This window comes from Brassica napus, chromosome C7 (assembly GCF_020379485.1).
Source record: "Brassica napus cultivar Da-Ae chromosome C7, Da-Ae, whole genome shotgun sequence".
Classification (NCBI taxonomy): Eukaryota; Viridiplantae; Streptophyta; class Magnoliopsida; order Brassicales; family Brassicaceae; genus Brassica; species Brassica napus.
Window position 1 is genome coordinate 54,153,803 of NC_063450.1, and position 23,325 is coordinate 54,177,127.

The 23,325-nt window shown below is 33.8% G+C and overlaps 6 protein-coding genes across 6 annotated transcripts; 3 read left to right on the forward strand and 3 right to left on the reverse strand.

The window, feature by feature from the left end:
* Positions 1–3,757: 3,757 nt before the first annotated feature.
* On the forward strand, positions 3,758–5,020 carry LOC106409250 (transcription factor MYB73). The gene has a single exon (XM_013849907.3). It carries the CDS (start codon positions 4,064–4,066, stop codon positions 4,859–4,861), a length of 798 nt encoding a protein of 265 aa, XP_013705361.1. The 5' UTR covers positions 3,758–4,063; the 3' UTR covers positions 4,862–5,020.
* A 54-nt stretch (positions 5,021–5,074) lies between these two features.
* On the reverse strand, positions 5,075–6,414 carry BNAC07G46440D (PAMP-induced secreted peptide 2). The gene has a single exon (XM_013850551.3). The coding sequence runs from the start codon at positions 6,284–6,286 to the stop codon at positions 6,029–6,031; it is 258 nt and encodes an 85-aa protein (XP_013706005.1). The 5' UTR covers positions 6,287–6,414; the 3' UTR covers positions 5,075–6,028.
* A 3,434-nt stretch (positions 6,415–9,848) lies between these two features.
* On the forward strand, positions 9,849–12,044 carry LOC125590189. Its single transcript, XM_048763429.1, has one exon. The coding sequence runs from the start codon at positions 11,502–11,504 to the stop codon at positions 11,760–11,762; it is 261 nt and encodes an 86-aa protein (XP_048619386.1). The 5' UTR covers positions 9,849–11,501; the 3' UTR covers positions 11,763–12,044.
* A 409-nt stretch (positions 12,045–12,453) lies between these two features.
* On the forward strand, positions 12,454–13,457 carry BNAC07G46460D. The gene is made up of 3 exons (XM_013847697.3): positions 12,454–12,873; positions 12,954–13,055; positions 13,156–13,457. The coding sequence occupies exons 1-3, from the start codon at positions 12,652–12,654 to the stop codon at positions 13,351–13,353; spliced, it is 522 nt and encodes a 173-aa protein (XP_013703151.1). The 5' UTR covers positions 12,454–12,651; the 3' UTR covers positions 13,354–13,457.
* Positions 13,458–14,703: 1,246 nt separating this feature from the next.
* Positions 14,704–17,337, reverse strand: LOC125590190 (cytochrome P450 81D11-like). Its single transcript, XM_048763430.1, has 3 exons — positions 16,624–17,337; positions 15,830–16,213; positions 14,704–15,503 (listed from the first exon to the last, which is right to left on the reverse strand). Exons 1-3 carry the CDS (start codon positions 17,191–17,193, stop codon positions 14,892–14,894), a joined length of 1,566 nt encoding a protein of 521 aa, XP_048619387.1. The 5' UTR covers positions 17,194–17,337; the 3' UTR covers positions 14,704–14,891.
* Positions 17,338–19,709: 2,372 nt separating this feature from the next.
* Positions 19,710–22,904, reverse strand: LOC106407636 (cytochrome P450 81D11-like). The gene is made up of 3 exons (XM_013848512.2): positions 22,274–22,904; positions 20,487–20,861; positions 19,710–20,403 (listed from the first exon to the last, which is right to left on the reverse strand). Exons 1-3 carry the CDS (start codon positions 22,772–22,774, stop codon positions 19,801–19,803), a joined length of 1,479 nt encoding a protein of 492 aa, XP_013703966.1. The 5' UTR covers positions 22,775–22,904; the 3' UTR covers positions 19,710–19,800.
* Positions 22,905–23,325: the final 421 nt, after the last annotated feature.

Consider the following 23,325-nt stretch of genomic DNA (forward strand, 5'->3'; position numbering starts at 1 on the left):
AATATAATAAAATTATCAAAAAGCAATATTGTATTGATTCTTATATATATTGTATTGCTATCTGAAAGCAATATTTTATTATAAAAGTTAAAAAATTAAGATATAAAAATAATTCTAATTAAATATTAGTCAAGAAAAAACATTTATGTAAAGATATTTTCTAAATTATTTCAAAGAAGATACGTGGTCCGGACCGAAAAAGTTGACAAATGATCATTTTATGGAATTTTAAAAAATATTGGGACATCAATACGAAAAGGAAGTATTAGTCAGTGAGTTTTTTAAACAACATTTTGTGTTTTTTATTTAGATGTTCTAATTATGTTATGTTTGTTCATCAGTTATTCATTATAATGTTGTGTTTAGACATTATTGGTGAAGTTGTGAATGTTTGAATTTTAGAAGATCTAATTGCAAAAGGTAGATCTTTAACTATGACATGATAATTTGAAATTTTAATATGTAATGGTACCGTTTGACATGCATGCCGTGATTTGGGTATGCAACCAGGGGCGGATCTAGAAAATAATATAATCTGGGGCATAATAAATATAAAAATATAAAATTTAATTTAGTATATTAAATCAAATTATATTCTTTTAAAAGACATTCATAACTAAATTCTTTTATCTTAGTTTAAATGAATTAAAACCCAATTTTCATGTTTTTAAATGTTTGTTTTAAATTATATATTGCACATAATAATTTTATTATGAAAAATAATTCCTTTAGTTTTTATTTCAATCTGACTACTAAAAATAAACTTAGTAAAATAATTGTTACAACAAAATTTGAATAAATTATATTATTTTACTTTGGAAAATTATTTAAAGAAAGAAGGAAAACAAAGATTTATTAAAAAGAAAGAACTGTTTTAGGTAGCAAAAACAAGGAAGTTTATCATTTATGAAAAGGTGAATCAAAAGTGCGTAAGATAAAATGAAAGGACAAAACCTGACTACTAACTAAAAGACATTCATAACTAAATTCTTTTATCTTAGTTTAAATGAATTAAAACCCAATTTTCATGTTTTTAAATGTTTGTTTTAAATTATATATTGCACATAATAATTTTATTATGAAAAATAATTCCTTTAGTTTTTATTTCAATCTGACTACTAAAAATAAACTTAGTAAAATAATTGTTACAACAAAATTTGAATAAATTATATTATTTTACTTTGGAAAATTATTTAAAGAAAGAAGGAAAACAAAGATTTATTAAAAAGAAAGAACTGTTTTAGGTAGCAAAAACAAGGAAGTTTATCATTTATGAAAAGGTGAATCAAAAGTGCGTAAGATAAAATGAAAGGAGAAAACCCATATAGCTCATGGTTCGAACAATGAGTGGGTGGGGCACAAATAAGCCTTTAGAGCCAAATAAGCTACACACTTGCATCTCTATATTTCTTACACAAAGCATATATAATATCAGTATGTGGCACGTGCCACACCCATACTGTACTTGGGTCCGCTCCTGTATGCAACGCAAGTTTCATATTTCTTTAAATCGGTCTTGAAAATCACCGACGGTATGTATTACTGAATTTATCCAAATTCTCTGTATAGTTATATATGTCCAAAAATGGGTACCACTAAATTAAAAGGGCTACTTTCATATTTTTACAACGTGAGATGAGTAGGATCAAACTTCGATCAAACTTGAATCACCGAAAATAAACTGAGTTTTTAAAAAAATTTGCCATTTACCTTTTATTCAGAAACTATATAAACAAAAAAACTCTAAAACTGCTATTGTACTCGAGAAAAAATGTTAAAATTAGACAAATATCACTTCAATATTTAAGAAAACTGTTAAATTCGGATTCAATCAATTAGATAATTCAACTTCGAGATAGAAGAAACATGTATAAACAATAAGAAAAATAACTCTACGTAATAATCAATTGAGATTTGGCTAAAACCAAAAAAACACGTAGTTATTTAAATATTTATATCTAATTAAATAAATTATAATAAATATAAAAATTAATATTTAAACAAAATTATTAAGAATATCAATTAGCCTGCATAAAATGCGGGTCCACACCTAGAATCCATGTGGTCCGGACAACTATCCTTGGATGGATATCAGTTGCAGCTACGTTGATAAGGAGCCTCCTAGAATCGTTTCTGTGTATGCATTTCATTATATGCTTCTCTCTCTCTTGAGTGTTTTCTAGGGGTGATTATTTTATCCGATATCCAAATCCGTATCCGAATCCGGTCCGAAAAAATTCGAACCGAAATCCGAACTGAAATAGAAAAATATCCGGACGGGTATTGGTTTAGGAGAGACTGGATATCCGAACCCGATCAGGTAATATCCGAACCCGAATGAATATCCAAAAACAACCGAACATATGTATACTTACCCTTATATTTCTAATTTACATTTTTTATTTTATTTAAAATATTTATATTGATGTTACACATACTTTAAAATCATGTAATATATATGTAATTACATTGAAAATAATTTGATATTCAATTAAAATTCATGTCAAGTTTTTTGTTTTATGTATTAACAAAAATCACTTCCAAATTTTAAAAAACAATAGCAAATTAATATCTATTTATTTTTGAAATGGTATCTCTAAATCTATTAATCACTCAATCTATTAAAAATTGAAAAAAATCCGTTAAGTGAAATCTATACTTTTAGATATAAGAAACTTAAGAAATGAAAAAAAAATTGTCTACGAAAAAAGAATTTAATTTAATTTTTTTCAAAATCTAAATATCTGAATCCGATCTAAAATAACCAAACCCGAACTAAAAATTTCCGAATCGAACCCGAAATACAGAAATATCTGAACGGGATCTATACCGTATACCAAAATACCTGAAAATCTAAAATACTTGATCCGAACCCTAACGGATATTCGAACTCACACGCCTATTATTTTCACTTAGAATGAAACGGACATAATGCACATTTTAATTATATGATGGGCTGGAATGGTTTTCCTTTTCTACTAAAATAGGCTGAAATTGTGTACAACATAAAAACTACATATACGAACCAAATGTAAGAATCACGTCTTGGGAAAAAAGATTAAGCTTAGGTGTATATGTGTGCACACAAAATGTTTTAATTGGAGTATCAAGTTTTTTTCATTTATTGACATGTCACATTCACAATGTTTTTCTTCATCTCCCTCGGAAGCACTTATGTGTTGATTTGTTTTGTTTGAAATCGCAAAATATCCAAAAATAATAATACTAGTATATCGGCATACAGGTGGCTTACTCAGTCAAAAACCACCTAATCAAACCAAATGCTCATACCCAACCGTTAATTTCATTCTTATCTTCGTTTTTCTCTATCATTATTAAAGTATATCTAACATTCTTCAATTATTTTTGCTGAAGAATTTAATCTATGTTAAGTGCATATATATGTATATCAACTGCTATACATAATGCCATAATGGTCACTATTTGGAGGTTTAATTATCTTTGTAAAATAACCTACTCAGTCTCATACTGTATGTGTGTCGGCAAACTTAAGATATATATGTTGTCTTGCTTGAAAATAAAATAAATGCCAAGCTGCATGAAGATGGCTACATTTAAAACTTTAAATACGAATGTAGATCTCAATAGAAGATAAACGAAGATACTAACGTAGTTTAGATAGAAATTAATTATAATACATTTCCTAAGAATTAATTAACCGAACGTTTAATTAGTTAATTCATCAAAAAAAAATTGACTGAATTAGTCAAGACCGTTTAACAGTGATAAAATTTTATTTATTTATAGGCAAAAGCGGTTTTCTTTGTTTGCTAATTCCTACAAATAAATTAGTGTAAGTTAGATATTTTATGCAGTTAAAAATATTCAGAAGATTACGCATAAACTGCCAAGTTTTAACTACTTTAATATTTTCTTTTTCAGTTAATCGAAAATAAAGATTGCGGGTTGAACCGGTAACCCTTTCGCAACTCCTCCTCGTATAAATATACTCTCTTCTCACGCTCATCTTATTGAAGCCTTTAAAAACTCCTAACGACACAAGAATCAAAAAACAGAACATAACCGATAAGAAGATCCGGCAATGTCAGGTCCGACCCGAAAGAACATGGAGCGTATTAAAGGTCCGTGGAGCCCAGAAGAAGACGATCTATTACAGAAGCTGGTGGAGAAACACGGTCCGAAAAACTGGTCTCTGATCAGCAAATCTATCCCTGGACGCTCCGGCAAGTCTTGCCGCCTCCGGTGGTGTAACCAGCTATCTCCGGAGGTCGAGCACCGTGGTTTTTCGCCGGAGGAAGACGAGATGATTGTGCGAGCGCACGCTCGGTACGGTAACAAGTGGGCGACGGTCTCTCGTCTCCTCAGTGGAAGAACTGATAACGCCGTCAAGAATCATTGGAACTCGACGCTCAAGCGAAAATGCACACCTGAAGGGCATGATGGTAATTTAGGAGAAGAGCAGCCGTCGAAGCGCGCGGCGAGCGGTGGTGTGTGTACCGGGTTGTATATGAGCCCCGGGAGTCCGGCGGGATCTGACGTCAGCGCATCGGACGGTGGAGATCCTCCGACGTATCTAAGCTTGTCTCTTCCTTGGAATAACGGTTGCGATACGGAGACGGTTGGGATCAACGGGGATACGGTTATCGACGGTGGTTACACGGCGGAGCTATTCCCGGTGAGAAAGGAGGAGGAGAGAGGGATAGTCGGTGGTGAGTTCATGACGGCGGTGCAGGAGATGGTTAGGACGGAGGTGAGGAGTTATATGGCGGAGTTACAGCGAGGGAACGTCGGTGGTGGTTTGTGTATACCTCAAAGTGTAAACAGCTGTCGTGTCGGGTTTAGAGAGTTTATAGTGAACCAAATCGGGAAGATGGAGTAGTTTATATTAGTTTGAGAGAAGAAGAAAGGAGAAACTTTTATCTCTGTTTCAAGCTTTTCATGTATAGAGCCAAAGCTTGACAATGGTTAGAGAGACGGAGTAAGTCGCAAATCATATTATCATTCGTGATTCAAATTGAAAGTCAAAACATTCCTCTAACATAAATAATGTCCCAAATTTTAGCAAAAAAAAAAAAAAAAAAAAAAAAAAACATAAATAACGTGAAGGACAAAACTATATCAACGACGCAGAGAAACAAAAAATTAATGTTTAATAAGCGATCATACATACAGTTTCATGCTAAGTCGAAGAGCAAGTTAACTTACAATTAGAAAAAAAGGCATGTAAGTGAAACTTTCATATTCAGGTACTACAATTCTCACAAGATGTAACATTGCTTCACTGAAATTCTGAAAATTTTCAATAATATATCCAAGGACTCACATTCCATCTTTCTTGGTCCTGAGTTCAACCTTGTCGATTTTAGAAGACCTGAAATTCTTTACGTGTGTATATGCATGCATCACAATAGATCAGCCATCTAATGTGTTCTTAATAGGTATGTGTACAAGCTTTTGATATTTTTATCAATGTGGAGGCAAAGCAGGAAAACGAGAGAAAGTGTACTAGAATGAATAAACACGATGAGAATCAAGTACACGTCTATGTGTTATTAGCCTTGGTGTCTGCAAGATCAGAAAAAAAAATGCTTCAAAGATAGTAAAAAGTTTCAAAGCCTTTTCTACTCCTTGATTTTTGTCAAGAGCTTTCTGTTTCACAAGATTCTCCTCGGTATGTTACATCAATCTATCCGTGGTAATTTATTCATCCCAACTGTTAGCAAGACATCCATGCCATTCAGTCTACTAAGTTTGCTTACGTAAACCACAATAGACCTGAGAACAGAGAGGGAGACTCGCTTTGTTACTATGATCATGTTTATTATTACATTTAAATCATATTGACCAAAATCGAAGTTATCATCACATTTTACATCATCAACTATAGAATTAAATAACTAACAAAACGATGATCACTGATAGCAAAAAAAAAAAGATGAGACACTCAACTCTTGTTATCGACTCTTTAACAAAAATGAAACAATATTTTGGACCTAGATGGAGATAGGAATTTAAACCGGCCGGGGTTGAACTAAGATTTGAAAAATTAGTGACCCAGTCCTCTTGGGCTTGGACCGTAGTGCTTTTCAAATCGGGACGTATCACTTCCGTCCACGAAATTATGACCCTTCCCTGGACTGGGACCTGAGTCTTTGATCGAACCCAGTGATAAGCCATCGATAAAATCAGCCACGAGTTTCTTCTCTTCAGTCTTTGTTAGACCACCAATGGGACGAGTCTCAACAAAAACCGAACCGATCAACATGAAGAGCAGAATCGTACCTACAACACCTTTGCCCATCATTATAGTTTAAAGTTACCTCGTTTTGTTCGCTCTCTCGTTATCAGATTATTAAATTTGCTGTGAGTGTTTTGTGGATTTAGTATTTACTTATATAGTAATACTCGAGAAGATGCAAAGTTGAATTTTTATTCAGTTTTGAATTCAGAAGAACGTGATCATTGACATTAGGCTGCTTCTCGGGAAGATCCCAACTGGTTTATTGAGCGTTCAGATTCAAAAATAAAAAGCGATCAATGAGAGAAGGATAAGAAGTTTAAAAGAAATTAAATGTTATTGTAAATTTAACACTGTATACCGAACATAATGTTTGATTTTTTGGAGCAGACGGCAGCTACATTTTGAAGTATAATGTGTAGTTGTGGACCAAACATAGTTTGAATTTCAATGAGAAAGCACATATTGGTAAAACCGGTTTGGTTGTCGGTTTTTGTAAATCAATTGGATAGTTTATACTTAACAGTTTCAGTTTGACTTTATGTATTTTTCGTTTCGCCATAGAACGTGTGTCTCTAGCTTGTTTCTCGGTTTGTCTAATTGTTTCCTTTTTTTTCTATAGAAATAAAAAATAAATAATATAAATAAAATTTGGTTTGGATTTAGAGTAGGGTTTTCTTTTCGGTTCGGTTAAAGCAGCTGATTTGGACTCATGGGTGACCGACACTAAGCTAATTTGACGTGTTTAGATTGCTGGTTTATAATACTGTTAGATACACCAAAACCTAATAATCAATGCTTCCAAAGTTCAAACACTTTGCTGCAATTTTTTCTTCACGACCAAATATTGTTCTTATCACGTGATTCTTTTTTCAAAAACATGTAACACACTTTAATAAATTTCAACATCTAAAATTAATGATTTTGTTAGGTAGAAATCTAGCCTACAAGAAAGATAAAGCATTGGTCTTTTTGTCAACTCTTTCTGCTTACATGCATGGGGTTGAACTACAAACCTATGAGGCTATGATGTTAGTTTCTTCATTTCAAGTTCATCGAACTGAGTTCTGACTATTATTCTTTTCTAAAAGAAATTTGGTTTAGTTTTTGAAAATAAATTATCGATGACATATAATTTGTATGCAAAATAGATTTTAATATCATCTATTGTTCTTTTTATAACAAACATGTTCACCTAATTCCGCGGTGAGAGTAAGACAAACTGACAGAGAAACCAATTTGCTGACCATCCGAAACCCTTCTTTCCCTATAATATGAGGCGAAATCACTATCTTCCAAATTATTAAATAAAACTAATAAGCAAACTACTTAGAATCCGGTTCAATGTTCCTCTCTTGGAAAAAGGTGAAAGAAATTAATCAATCTTGGTTTGGCCAAAATGATATAGCTTATTAGTGGCGTGAGACCACACCAAAATATAATAAGAAATAAATGTTAACTATATATAGTTCGGACGTGGTAGTCCATTAATATTGGAATCAAATTCGGCATTTTGATAAATTCATTATCTAGATTCTAGTCTTTTCTGTTCCGTCCAATTACACAAAATAAATAGAATCCTGAAATAAATAACAAAAGGGAGTTTCAGTTAGCCTCTTGATTTACTTAAATCCATTAAAAATTAAATATAACTATATAAGGAGTCACTTAAAGTTGCTATTCAACAGCCGTTTGTTGAAAAAAAAAAGTTGTTATTCAGCTATTCATATCTCTAACACGAATATCTTGCTTGGATTTCCTCGTGTACTAGTCTTAGCTATAATTACGACCATAATCATAACAGTAAGAAAGCATGTTAAATTGATGTGTCTCGCATCTTGGTGTAGCGATAGTTGTTTAGACACGGTTCGTCAATTTTCATGTATTCATATTTAATTTGACCACTAAATCACACGATGACTACAAATTCCAAAGTTAAATTAATATATATACGTAAGTTATTCCAAGTTCCAAATCTTGATTATAAGAAAAGGGAAAAGAAAAAGGGAAAATAGATGCAAAGATGCAAGATTGATAATGAAATCAAATGAAGGGCACATGTTGGGGAAGTGACGTAACAAAAAGGAAAAGAGAAAGAAGATAGATAGATAGAGATGCTTAGTTATTATCATGACAACTATGAAGCAAAGCTAGAGTCCGTCCATACAAGTATTTTGTGTGTGTACCACCGAATTTGTCTGTTTATGTTATCGCCCTTCTTTTCTCATTCCCACGAGCCACGATCACAATTATGTTTTGCAATGCCATTGATATTGATTGACAAACTAAACAATTATAAGACTGGTGGATTTGTATGGTCAAATATATTCCGATCAAATTATTCGCATACGTGTGAGATAAAATACGTACTTTATCTCCTTTACTTCCTCCTACGTCGCATCTACGCATTCGTGCCCTACCTTCATAAATCATAAGACTCTTCCAACTGTTTAAATTCTTAATTGAGTCGATGAGCCACGACCGGAGATTTAAATAATCACAAACCACTAATCATTATTTTAATTAAGCCTTCATTTCCAATGATTATCCTATTTTTACTTCAAAATAGAAAAACTCTATAATAGATAATCGACATTTGCCGATCCAGCGAAATGGGCCAGGTCGATCAATATATGCTCCACGTATTTTTTTGTTCTGCATAATGATCAGGATCGATCGATCCGTTCGACCTTGTAATTTCGGATCGATCGATCCCGCTTGATAGAATCCATTATTTATTATATTTAAAAATTATAATTTTAAGGACATTATTGCTATTTTGAAAATAATTGGCATAATGAGACATAAAGTATATGAGATTAGTCTAAAAAGACATAGTTATATATCATTTTTTTGCTCTAAATTTTTTTTTTCCCTATTTGAATTAAGCCTTCGTTTCCAATGATTATCCTATTTGTACTTCAAAAAGAGAAGAATTCTATAATAGAGATAAATTTGGCTCCAATGTATTTAAAATAAAAAATAAAAATCTTCAAATATAAAGTAAAATATAGAAAAATACTATTTCTTCTTCTATAAATAAAAGAAAAATAGCAATTTCTATTTTAAGACAAAAAAATATAGATGAATTAAAGTAATTTTGCTTTTAAATGCTATTATAAAAGCAAATAGCGGTGAGTTGGAGATGTTCCAAAACACATTTTACTCTCAAAATTATCAATTGACTTATGTTTTATGGTATAAATTTTGTTTAATACAAAATAGCCAAACGATATAAGAAATGAAATCATGTAGTTTAGTCCTTTCATTTTGTTCGCTTTATACTTAAATTGGCTTTTGCTAAATATACATGGTGATGACTAACCTCCTTGTCGGTATAAATGTTTAGATCATGAAAACATATTATCCAAAGTAATGGTATACGATCGCTTTTCTCTTTCATCAAAACCAGAAGAAAAAGAAAAACTCCATAGCCACCGATCTCCCTCCGTTGTTGGCCGTGCTTCTCACCGTCGCTACGTGAGGGAGGATCTGCTCCTCCTCTTTAGTTTGAGCTAAATCTTGTTTAATTTCGTCTTGTGTTTTTTAAGTTCTTTTGTGAATCGGATCAGTGATTCGATTGTTTAAGTCTCCGGTGATGCGCCTTCTTCCTCGGTGGTCGTCCGGCTCTGTCTCTGGGAAGCGATGGTTCTTTCAGCATCGGTTTTGCAGGCTTTTGTCTCCGGGAGGGGATGGCTTCTCTAGCATCTCGATCGCCGGCTTTGTGTCTCCGGGAAGGGATGGCTTCTCTAGCATCTCGATCGCCGGCTTTGTGTCTTCGGGAAGGGATGGCTTCTCTAGCATCTCGATCGCCGGCTTTTTCTCAGGTAGATCTACCACCCAGAGCGCTTCAGTTGTTCTTCTTGCCTCTCTTTCTAAGTCTCAGAAGACTTTCTCCTCCACTCGGTTGTATGTGGCGTTTGAAACTATCTTGAATGATTATGAACGATTGTAGGCGGTTGTTAGCTTTGTGGGTCTCGTAGATCCTTCAGTGTGTTTGGTTCATTGGCTCGAGCTTTGAGTATAATGTTCAGGTGGAACAGAGAGTATCCGGTTAGTCTATGCCGTCGACGTTGATCCGTAGAATCGTCGTGATAGCTCCGGAGGTTTCGATTACGACACGGGTTACTGTCCCGTGTTGGTAATGAGTTTTTTGTGGGCTTTAGGTCCAAGTTTGGCTTTGCAAGTGATCGGTTTGTCTTTGTGCTTTTTATTTATGGTTGTTGTAGTCTCGGACTTGATTTTTATTTGGGCTTTCGATCCATTAATAAAATTCTAGACGACAAAAAAAAAAGTAATGGTATACAGTTTTCTTGCCTAACTCCACTAACAAAGCTAACAATATTATACTTACCAACTACTACTTGAATTTTAATTTGATTCAGAAGAGATTGACTCATTGGAATCTTGTTTATGCTAATCAGTTAACAACCCCTAACTTATTCATTATTATTGATATCGAAACAAATCCCACAAGTTAATATTCTAGCCTAATTTATTTTCACATCTTAAGGCAGTAAAATTTTACAAAAGCAAATTATAGAAGAAAAAAATCTTAAGGCAACAAAAATAAAGAACAACATAAGAAGCTATAATAGTTTATTTTGGGAACAAAATCAAGCCATGATAGTTTTTATAAAGAAAACCCAAGCTATAATAGTTTCATACCTACTAAGTTAGTAATTTGTAATTTCTTTATACATATAAAATTAGCTAGCTGGTCAATAAAAAATTAGCACTTTTCGAAAGGTTAGAGCATGACTAACCACGGTTTTTTAGTCGGGGTTCTTAACTTATGATTTGACATTTTCTTTTTTACACTTTTCAACTAAGAAACGGCTCTTATATCTCTTATTTAAGAGACAGTTCTTAACTTTTCTTAGTTAAAATCTAAGAAAAACTAAGAACCATTTTTTAGCTGAAGGTAAGAATCCTAATTAAAAAAATGGGGTTAATGATGGTCTTGGAGACCGTCCTTTTAAACTAACTCGCCTGCACCATCCCCTTATATCGGGTGTCTAATTCTACATCGTATTCCCTTTTTATATTGTCTAACCAATTACAAACAAAATGTGATAAGTATTATTTAATTTTACTATCGAAACTCGTATCTTCCTTCCTCTCCATCCTTTTTCATCTTACCTTTGAATCTATTCATACTTGTATATAAAGCTTTACTTCCTCCTCTGCTACTCCTTTTCTATCAATAACCAAAACACATTCATTGTTTTAAACTCTAAACCCTACACTCCAAACATCTGAGCTACCACCAAAAACAAAAATGAGACCCTTTGGTTTGATCTTTACGGTCATGTTCTTGGTCTCAGCCTTTTCGGAATCAAGAACCGCCGATTGCAGAGTTCTCCTTGGTGGTTCATGGGAGGATATAGGTCAATCTAAGAATCACGGAGTTGATTTGCGAAGTAAAGAATTGTTAGGGGTCGTGATACGTGGTTATAAAAGGCTACGATCGATCTCTTCAGCTGGAGAGAGGATGCACACAATGGCTTCAGGACCGAGCAGGAGAGGTGCTGGTCACTAAAAGACTGTTAACCCATGCACTTACATTATGTCTATAAATCAATATTGCTTAGCTCAGGTTATAGTAAATAGTTTTCAGTTGTTATAGGTTATTATATTTATTTAGTCGTGAAAGATCAACGTAAAGTTTAGAGAGGAAATATTCTTTGATCATACAATAGTTGGTTCCTTCTAATAAAAATCACGTGCCAATAAATTGATAATTTTGTTTTTGATTGAATTTATAGAATAGTTTGAGATCCACGTTAACCGTGTAAATTCGAGATGAATCAGTTTTTTTCCATTATGGTGCATTACAAATGAAACAACCACAACACTCATCAAAAGCGTTAACAGCAAAACTACTATCTCAAAAAGAATACAATGTTATTTCATGCTATACTACTACATAGTAGTTAGAAATTGGATTAATATCGGTCGCAACTTCCATGATTGATAAGATGCAAACATATATTTTGTGTTCGAAGCTTTGGCCTTTGGGGTATTAAAAGGGACATTTTGTTTTGTTGTCCTTCTATGGAGCCGGAAATGTAGAAGCTATAAGCTTCATATGCACTGTTCGGAATAAGGCCCAATTAGGACGATTATTACAAAGCTAGTCGAATTTATCTACGATGACAGTTTTTTCTTAAAAAAATATTTATTATTACTAAATTGCTTTGGAAAATTGACAAAAAGTTTGAATAAATAATTCTCTTTAACCAAAAATATATAGATATCAAGTTTTGTTAATTTGGAACGGTAATGAGAAAATTAATCAAAAAGCCCATTTAAAGGCCCATTCAAATTTTCTCTTTTTACACACCAGCGAGCATTTTCTACCATATGATTCATATCTCTTTTGCTGGTTTTTGTTGTAAACTTACAAGCAAAAGACAGAGAAGGCGACGATGAGTACGATGAAGCCAAGCCGGAGCGACGAAGTATCCGACCCAGATCAGCAGATCAAGAACTCTAACGAGATCAGAGCTGGTTTCGATTCCTTGGCACCTAAGCGACCCACTAAACCCACCCGGAGCGAGCCAGCACCTCTCGGATCTTTCTCTACTTCCGACCAAACCACAGACCACCCGGAGGCTGACAAGTTCCAAAATCTCCAGTCACAAACTCATGTTCGGTTTCTCTAACTCACTCTTTTTTTTTCTTCATGTAAACTTATCGTCATAATTGAGATTGTGGTTGAAAAATTCAGGGTAATATTCTGCATGGAGGAGGTTCAGCTGCTGTTCAAGATGAGTTCTTAGAGACAGAGTATTACACGAATCTCACCTCCATTGATAAGCAACATCACACGGTTCTCATTTTATCTCCCTCTCTCTCTCTTTATAATTCATAATCTCAGCTGAAGATATTTAACTTTATAGTAAAATGTGGCTTTGTTTCTCTGGAACTAGACGGGAAGTGGGTTTATCAATGTGGTGAAGGAAGATAGCGGTGAAGAGGCCGTTCCAGCCGCCGCTGCACTCGACGACGACGGAGGAGAAAAGGCGGTTTACAAAAGCAACCCGGCGACGAACGACTGGATTCCTGCCGCGGAGGAAGACCTCACTTCCGAGTTTTCATCTAAACCGAACCGAAGCGAGAGTTCTTGAATAATATCTTTAACAATGTTTCTTACCTTCTTCCAGATGTTGTGTGTTTCCTGATATTATTGTAATAAAATTTGAAATCAGAGAATTATATGTTTTGCCAGTAATTTGAAAACAATAAAATTCAATAGGGATAAGAAGAAGATCCCAACTCTCAAATTAATATCCATGATGAGATAAACTTTCTGTGGACTGTATTAGATATAGAGCAAACGCATACATCAAACGACATCATCTTGCTACAATAATGTCCACACTGGTCTCTCCGGCCTTAACGACGTAGGATGGATACACCACTTGGATTATGTATAGTCCACAAAATAACCAACACGTACGATTGTATCACGTGGAACATCGAACCCACCAATGAAACAATTAGAAGATGAGAAATGAGGAGCTATAAGTCTTAGTGTCTCGGTCACAACATTTTTTAATAAGTAGTGATGATTATGATGGTGAACGGTGATTCCATTCAAGTATCAATGTTTTATCTCGTTGAGACTAGTATTTGTGGATGATTCAATAGACTTGACATTGCCCATTCCACGGTTAAGACCAATGTATCTGTGACTCCTATTAGCATCATCTCATAATAAAATCCAATAATGAAAATGGGACCGTTGTTGTGTGACATAAACGAGAGTATGGGACTAATATTAATTTTCCCCCTCATTTCTTTTGTTTGGTTTAAATGTATTTGTCGTCGTTCCCTGGTTTCTAGTTATTTCCAGCTGGGGTTGGAGATAACAATCAAGATTAGTGATCGGTGTTAACATCAGTATAGTAACTTACTCCCGGAAAACCTCTGTCCAGCCATCATTCTTTTATCACGTTTGAGGTGAAACCCGTTAATAACGGTCGAACTCCACCTTAATAAACGATGTTCTTGTTATGGTTTGATCACGAGTACACATTTTATTTTCTAGATTTGAATATATTGATGTAAAATGAAAGAATAAGAATCGTTATAAATTCTTCTACCTACTAAATCGGGCAATTTTATTTTAACCTAGATATCCATTAATGGTATCAACGAAATTAACTAGTACAGAGCTGAATACACAATATTTCACCCAATGCTAGAAATGTCTTAATTCCATGGCATCAATGGTTTGTACTTTTCTGCTTTATCGCTAGAATCGGTCTATTGGATATATACCACTAGATTTAATCAAGGGCTCCCTTTAATCAAATCATATCTTCTTAGAAAATCCTCAAAAAATATTTCTAAGTCTATATTTTAGAGGTTTATATCAGGAGACATAAATTTGGACTTATGTATATATAGATGTGATCTTGTACATATCACAAACCCATAAACAGAAGTCCAAATTTATATGTTTAAATTTTCAAAATTGACTAAAATTGCAAAAATGTAGCTATAACTAAAAAATGACGTCAATAAACCATATTACAACTCTCAACCAACACATATATATATACTCATCATAGACGCTTATTAAACTAAACTTGTTGAACCACACAATACTTTAATTCCAAAATTCTTAATAAACCATCAATATGGGGTTCTACACAAACAATTACATAGACTGTGTCATTTTACGGGTAACGACACGTGACTTGCACTTGGCTCGCAATGGAATAGCTTTAGGCATAGTGAGCCCTTTGTCTTCCATCATGTCCACAAGTTCTTCACCAACTCTCTCCCACTCGAAACACTGAATTAAACACCCAAGAGCCAGGCTCACTAGACGCTTCCCAAGCTCAACTCCAGGACAAGCTCGTCGTCCCATCCCAAACGGCATTAGCTTTTGAGCCTCTCCTTCTTTCTCGAACCTCTCCGGCTTGAACCTCTCTGCCTCTTCCCATACACCAGGATCTCTATGCATAGCCCACACGTTTGTTAACAACATTGTGCCACGTGGCATATCGTATCCCGCCACTTTACAATCATCCGATGAATAATGTGGGAGGAGTAGAGGAACCGGTGGGTACAAACGCAATGTTTCAGACACGATGTACTGGAGATAAGGGAGATTTTCAATGTCTGATTCGTCAATTAACCGGTCTGAACCAATTTTATCATCTATTTCTGCTCTTGCTTTCTCAAGTATCTTTGGATGGTTCAACAAATTGGACAATGCCCATTCTAGAGTTATTGAGGATGTGTCTGTCCCCGCAATTACCAGAGACTGTATATGCATATTAAATAGTTAGTAAACTCTCATTGTATACATAGTATACTATATATAAATTAGTTAATAGTCCAGTTTTATGAAGTGTCATTTTGTCATTTCACACAAATTGACAAAATAATTGAAACGAATATATATTTTTAATAACTACAATTATTTAACTAATGCTTGTGTTTAATATAAATAAAATTATTATAAAATTCAATGGATTTTGTAATTAATATTTAATTTTAATTAGAAGAAATTGTGTTGGAATTCTAAAGTAACTCTATTTGTGTAACCAAAAATGTCAAAAATGATGCTCAAAGGGACGATATACTTACGATTATGATTCCTTTGATGATGATATCAGTATAATACTCGGGTTGGGTTTCTTGGAGGGAAAGCAAGTGATCGATCAAGGTTTGACCCCTTTCTTTCTCTGCACGTTTCTCATCAACCAGTTTTTGCAAGAATCCATCGAACCGTTTACCCAAAAGTTTGGCCCGTTTTTCAACATCTGTGACCCAACGTATGATGGGAAGATAGTCAGCTAGATTTCCAGCACCAGCGCCGGCCACCGCCTCCGATATAAGTTCCCTCACAACTTTGGCCTCGTCATTGTCTTCTGTGCCACTACCGAAATATCGTTTTCCGGCTACCATCCTGATGATATTGTTGAAAGCCAAGTTGGCTAATAATGATTTCATCTCCACTTCAGCAAACCCCTGTGAGGCGTATACCGATAAAAAAAATTCAAGTTAATAAATTTTAATTGATACAAAATTATGTATATGTAGTATACTACTCGAGCTACATTATCTTCAGTTTTCAAATTTATTACATATTGTGTTCACATTTCCCTTGTTATTCAAAATTGTATTTAGTTATATGAAGTGACGACTAATAGAGAAAATATATGTTTTTTTTTGGCAACCTTAAATAATAGAGAAACCTTGATAGAACACATTAATAACTAGTCACACGGAGATGGAGTAAATAATATATATACGTATTTGTATTAATATTTTTTGAGCAATTGCATTGATGCTACTTAAACAACGGCGCAAATCGTAAGCCTTGATTTGCTATACTGCAAAGAACAAAAATAATTGATAAATATATAGAAATGTCTTACGTGTAAAGAGTTTCTCGACAGGTGTGATATGAGCCGTCGGATCTCGTCTTTACGGATAGACATGAAGGTGTTGACCCTATGAGAAGAGAATATCTCGACGGCGGCGACGCGGCGGAGGTTTCTCCAGTGGTCGCCGTAAGGAGCTGCAATCATGATGGTGGAGTCGTAGGCGACGTGTTTCCCCATGATGAGCTCGGGACGGCTCGCTAGAACGACATCGTTTCTTGTGAAGCATTCTTCCGCTACAGAATGCGAGGAGACGACGTAGACGAGGCGGTTTCCTAGGCGGAGGTGGAAGATAGGAGTATCTCCTAGTGATTGAGAGAGGGAGAGGAGTGTTCGCTGGACAGGGTGCTTGAGGAGATAGAGGTGGCCGATAAACGGTAAAGAGTAAGCAGGTGAAGGAGGAAGATTCAGTTTCCGAGTCGAGTTTTTGAACAAGAATTTGATTGAGATCAAGATAAGCAGAAAAGATAGAAGTAAGATTGGGTTGAAGTCCATCTTTTCTTTTGTTTGTTGCTTAACTGTTTTGGATCTGTCTTTGTTTGTGTGTGGGAGATTGAACCACATGTGTACTCTTTGGTCTTGAAATAGGGTCTAAATAATGGTTGAAGCAATATTATTTTTTTTGTTCTTACAACCGATCAATTGACAGCTTTAGCCGTATATAACAAAATAATACATGTGGTTGATGGAAAGTGTTCTTTTCTGAGAAAGGGATTCGTGTGGTTTTTCCGGTTATTGTTACAGACTTGAAGAGGCAAATTTGGTTATGTATTAGTGAAGGATCATATAATTAGTTGAAAGAAAGATTTTCTGATGATGATAGGCGAGACTAGGGAAAAATGCACATATATATGGGGACATAACTAATTTTTTTCTCCGTTATAATTTAAACAGTAGTATGCATTTAATGCGTGTTTCTTGGAGTGCAGATGATTAATCCGGATTTTTAGAATAAGTTTCTTAACTTCCGGTAATAACTCTACTCTAAACACTCCGAATTGATTATCGTCTTATAGTTGATTTAACTATTTTCAAATTGAGTTTATTTTGAGCCTTTGCTCACCCTTGGAGGGGAGCAAAGATAAGCTAGCAATACGTATTACATCAAAGTATGGGTCCAATTAGTCGAATTGTCAATTGTCAATCGTGACCAGTTAGTTTCTTTTGGACTTTTTGGATCTCTCTCGATGCGTATCTCCATCTGTGGCCCACTTTTGATATACAATGTACGGATGGTTTCACACCCTCTTCATTCTCAACACCCTTACTTCCCTTTTTAACATTCCACGTCGTCTTTTCTTTCTTCCACCTCGTTTATTTAACACCCATTTCATTTTAAACATCTACAATAATTTATTTTAAAATCATCAACACCCTACCCAACAACTTTTTATTCAGATTATTTTGTTTTTCTTACAATATAATAATTACATATTAATAATTAATTTAAAACTAAAATAACATAACCTTTAATAATATTTATTTTAAATTATTATATTTAGCTGTCTTTTAAATCATACAAAATAAATGTTAATAAAATAATTAAAATTAAGAACCTAATTTTATTTTTAAAAATACAAAAATTAATATTATTAAAACAATTAAAATTAAGAAACTTTAAATACACACGATACAAACACATATTATTAAGAAATTTTAAACATACATGATACAACACACACAAAATAAAAATAGATAACTTAATTAGTACAATAAACTCTTAAAGCGCAAACGATAAAACTTTTAAAACACACACATAAATTTTAAATTATTTTAACCATGAAACATTTCAAATTTTGCCCATATGTGTTTGACTAGATCTGATTGCAATTCATGATGTATATTTGAATCACGTAATTCAGATCTAGCACGCACATGCTGTCTGTTCCATATTTAATCCATCCACTAAGTATGACCAAATTTTGATCGGTCGTCCACTTAGGGCTTCTACGGCGTGCTTGAGCTGAATCATCTGCATTTGCATCTGGAATGGGTTCACTAACACCGGTCATGCTACCAAGAGCTATTTGGGTAGAAAATTCGGGAAATTCAGCTGCTCTCAGAACATTTTCTTCACCCGTTGGAGTAGAAGAAACATGAGGTGTTTGAGAAAAATATTGCATCATCGATCCATAATTTGGAGGATAATTCGGGACAGATGATGGCATGAAGAAATTTGGTGAGAAACCATAATTTGACAAATTTTGGGGTTGGTTGGAAGTTTGGTTCTGAAATTGATAATTGTTGGGATTTTGGAAATTTAAGGGAAAACTAGAAAAGTTTTGAGTGTTAAAAGGATTATTATTGGCATCCATTTAACAAAAAAGAAGGTTTAAAATACTAAAATAGTTGATTATAATGAAAAATGATGTTTTTTTTTTCTATGTCAAAATGAAGTGAGAGTGGTCTCTATCTATAGAAGAAAACAAATCTTGAATTTTGATATAATTTTTATTTTTTTCAAAAAAGTTTTATTATATAAAAATTGCGTTTGAATTATTTGGTGAAAAAAAATTAAAAGTAATCTGCACAGTCAATCAGAAGAAAGTATTTAAATCTTATACAGATTTAAAAAAAAAAGGAAATCTTAATACTCTGTGTGCGGGTACGCACATTCCAAATGTTCTAGCCAACCATTTTGTGACAAGTGGCAAAGCGGACCCCAATTTTATTTTTTTCAACTGTTGAAACTTTACAACAGATGAGTATACCACGTAGATAACAACATTCTTCAACATCCTCATTGCATCACTTTCAATAGTTGATAAAGTGTTTCAACATCCCCATTGTGGGTGGTCTTACTTGTTATTTGTTTTGCTTGATATTATATAAATATTTTTAAATTATTTGTTGTAACTAAATATTAATGTAAAATATAATATGTCAATGAAAAACGATAAATAGCAAAAATATTTCCAAGATCGTCTGAAAGTTCCTTATGAGAATATTTAAATATAATTTTCATATTCTCTAATTTTATTACTATTTTGAATATAAAAACTAATGGGGAACTATTAATAATAGTGCTTCTATGACGTTTATTTAGACCCATCCTATTTAGCCGGTACTAAGCAAGACTGTAAAGTTTAAAATATTCACATAAAAAGTTGTTATTCAAACACACATTTTTTTTTAAAAACAACAACAAAGGTGTATCTTATAAGACCAGCATTATATCAGTTTAGCAACAATGGGACGTGCTTTGCACATGGTTCTCAACGGCACTAGTTTAGGCAATGTGGCTCCTTTGTCTTCGGTCATGTCCACAAGTTCATCACCGACCCTTTCCCACTCGAAGCACTGAACCAAAGTTCCAAGAACCAGACTCACTAACCGTTGAGCAAGTCCAGCTCCAGGACAAGCTCTTCGTCCCATCCCAAATGGCAATAGCTTATCTGCCTCTCCTGCTTTGTCAAATCTTTCTGGCTTGAACATCTCCGCATCTTCCCATAAAGTTGGATTTCTTTGCATAGCCCACACGTTAGTCAACACCATCGTACCACGTGAGACATCATATCCCGCCACTTTACAATCATTCGACGACAAATGAGGTAGTAGTAGCGGAACCGCAGGATACAAACGTAATGTTTCCGACACAATGTTTTGGAGATAAGGAAGGTTCACAATGTCCGGCTCGTCTACTAACCGGTCAAAACCGATTTTGTCATCAATTTCATTTCTGGCCTTTCTAAGTACTTCTGGATAGTTCAACAGATTTGACATAGCCCATTCTAGTGTCACCGCTGTGGTATCTGTCCCTCCAATTGTTAGACTCTGCGTATATTGATTATTATCAAACATTATGTATACATTGTGTCTATATATATAGTTTGCCTATTGATTAATAGTAAACTTACGAGTATGAGTCCTTTGATGATGTCATCCGTATAGTAATCAGGTTGGGTTTCTTGGAGAGAAAGCAAGCGATCGATCATAGTTTGACCTTTTTCTTTATCTGCACGTTTCTCGTCGACAATTCTTTGTAAAAACGTATCAAACCTATTCCCCAAATCCTTGATTCGCTTTTCATAATTGGTGAACCAACGTACAACCGAAAGATAATCAGCTGGGTTCCCTGCACCGGAGCTGATCACCACCTCGGCCACAAGTTGCCTCACAAACTTAGCTTCGTCGTTTTCTTCACCGTAGTATCGCTTCCCGGCCAGCATTCTGATGATGTTGTTGGATGCCAAATTTCCTAATAATGATTTCATCTCCACCTCCACAAATCCCTATGAATACCATTAAAACGTTAATCGGAAACTTAAAAGATAAACATTGTGTTATACTATGTTATTCTTTTATGCTTGCGTTAACATGTTTGAAACGATTTAACAAAACAAATAGTGGTTATGTTTTATTTATACCGTGAACTATACTATATAGGTGATGCACTGTATAAATATACTATAATACGTATATAGTAATGAGACTTTCGAAAATAAATAGCTAAGTATTATTTGATCATGAAAAAAGGTAAGTATTATATATACACGCAACGCAAGACTTGGAAAAACTTTTATTTATTTTAGAAAAAAACTTGAAGATAAACATTGTATTAATTTCAGAAAAAAACTTGAAGATAAACATTGTATTAATTTCAGAAAAAAACTTGAAGATAAACATTGTATTATACTAAACTATTCTTTGATGCTTGCTTTTTAACATGTTTGAAACGATTTAACAAAAAAATAGTGGTTATGATTTATTTATACCGTGAACTATATACTATATAGGTGATGCACTGTATAAATATACTATAATATGTATATAGTGATGAGACTTTCGAAAATAAATAGCTAAGTATTATTTGATCATAAGAAAAAGCTAAGTATTATATATACACGCAACGCAATACTTGAAAAAACTTTTATTTATTTTAGAAAAAGGAACTAGTCACTTGGATAAAATAAATAATTTTGGTTGAAATTCATGGATTTAAATATACGTATTACGTGTTGACAAAAATAAAATATATGTATTATGTTATCACTTATCTAGGCCTGGGACGGATCGGGTATCCGAACAATTTTAAGATATTCGGATCCGGATCCTTATCCGGCGGATCCGTAATTTTACTATCTTTATCCGGATCTGGAGCACGCGGATATCCGGGTGTCGGATATCCTTCTAAAAATTATAATATCCGGCGGATATCCGGATCCGAATTTGAATCCTTAAAATAAATAATAAATAATATTAATATATATAAAATATTAACAATAATTTAAAAATAAAAAAGATATATAATGTTTTTAATTATTTCTATGTATAATATTACAAAATTTACATAAAATTTATATATAGTATAAAAATGAAAATTTATTAAATAAAATTAGTTTATATATATAGATATTACTATTTTTGAAATAATTATTAATAAAATTTACGTATGCGAATATCCAAACTAAAAAATCAAGATATCCGGATCCGGATCCGGCTTTGACGAATCTAACATTTTACTATCCGGATTCGACATCTCCATCCGGATCAGATCTCAGATCGAATCCGTATCTCGGATCGAATCCAGATCTCGGATAAAATTCTCGGGCCTACTCATCACTAAAGGTTGTCTCAGGAGAAATAAAAATATTATCACTAATCAGTAAAGTATAAAAATTAATATAGAAAGAGGAAGTCGTACGTGGAAGGAGTCTCGAGAAAGACGTGAGATGAGCCGTCGGATCTCGTCCTTACGGATATACAAAAACGAATTAAGTCTCTGAGTCGAGAGTAGCTCTACGGCGGCGATGCGGCGGAGATTCCTCCAGTGATCACCGTAAGGTGCCGAGAGTAAATGAGTGGCGTCGTAGCCGACGTGTTTGCTGACGATGAACTTGGGACGGTTCGCGAGAACAACGTCGTTCTCGGTGAAACATTCTTCGGCTATGGAACGTGAGGTGACGACATAAACAAGACGGTTTCCGAGGCGTAGGTGGAAGATCGGAGCATTTCCTATGGATTTGGAGAGAGTAAGGAACCATCGGTGGAGTGGGGTCTTGAAGAGGTGGAGGTGGCCAAGCACCGGTAAGGATATTGCCGGAGACGGTGGAAGTTTTAGTTTTCGGTTGGATCTTGTGAGCAAGAATCTGGTGGAGATAAGGAGAAAGAGAGAAGAGAGAATTAAAATTTGGAAGAGGTCCATTTTTGTTTGTTTGTTGGTTTGTTCTTCTTTTCTCAAGACTTTCTTTTGTATTTGGTGTCTTGATTCTTGAACATGACAAACGTGGTGTGGTCATCTGTTCACGTCAACCAAGAAAAACCATATAATATGAAATTACTAGTGGTTTTCCGGGGCGGGTTTGTATGTTTTATTTTTAATGATTTTAAAATTAATTTATGGTCTTAATAAATAAATTATTTTTAAATATGTGAAGATGAAAATATGTTGAAATAGAATGGTATTTTTTTTGATTCATTTGATAGTGGTTAGTAATAGTAGTGTATTATTTTGTTTTGAACTTTCTTTGGTCAAAGAGGAATAACATAAGTAGTTTTAATTTTTTGTATTTGTTTTATATTATTAAATTTCATTATATTAAAATATCGCTATTTTAATTTTGGTTATATTTAAAATGTATTATTTATATTATTTAAATATATTTAATCAGATATTAACAAAACGAAAAATGTAGAAATTTCTGTAATATTTTAAAATGTGCTAGCTGAAGTGGTGCATTGCGAAGAAATTATTAG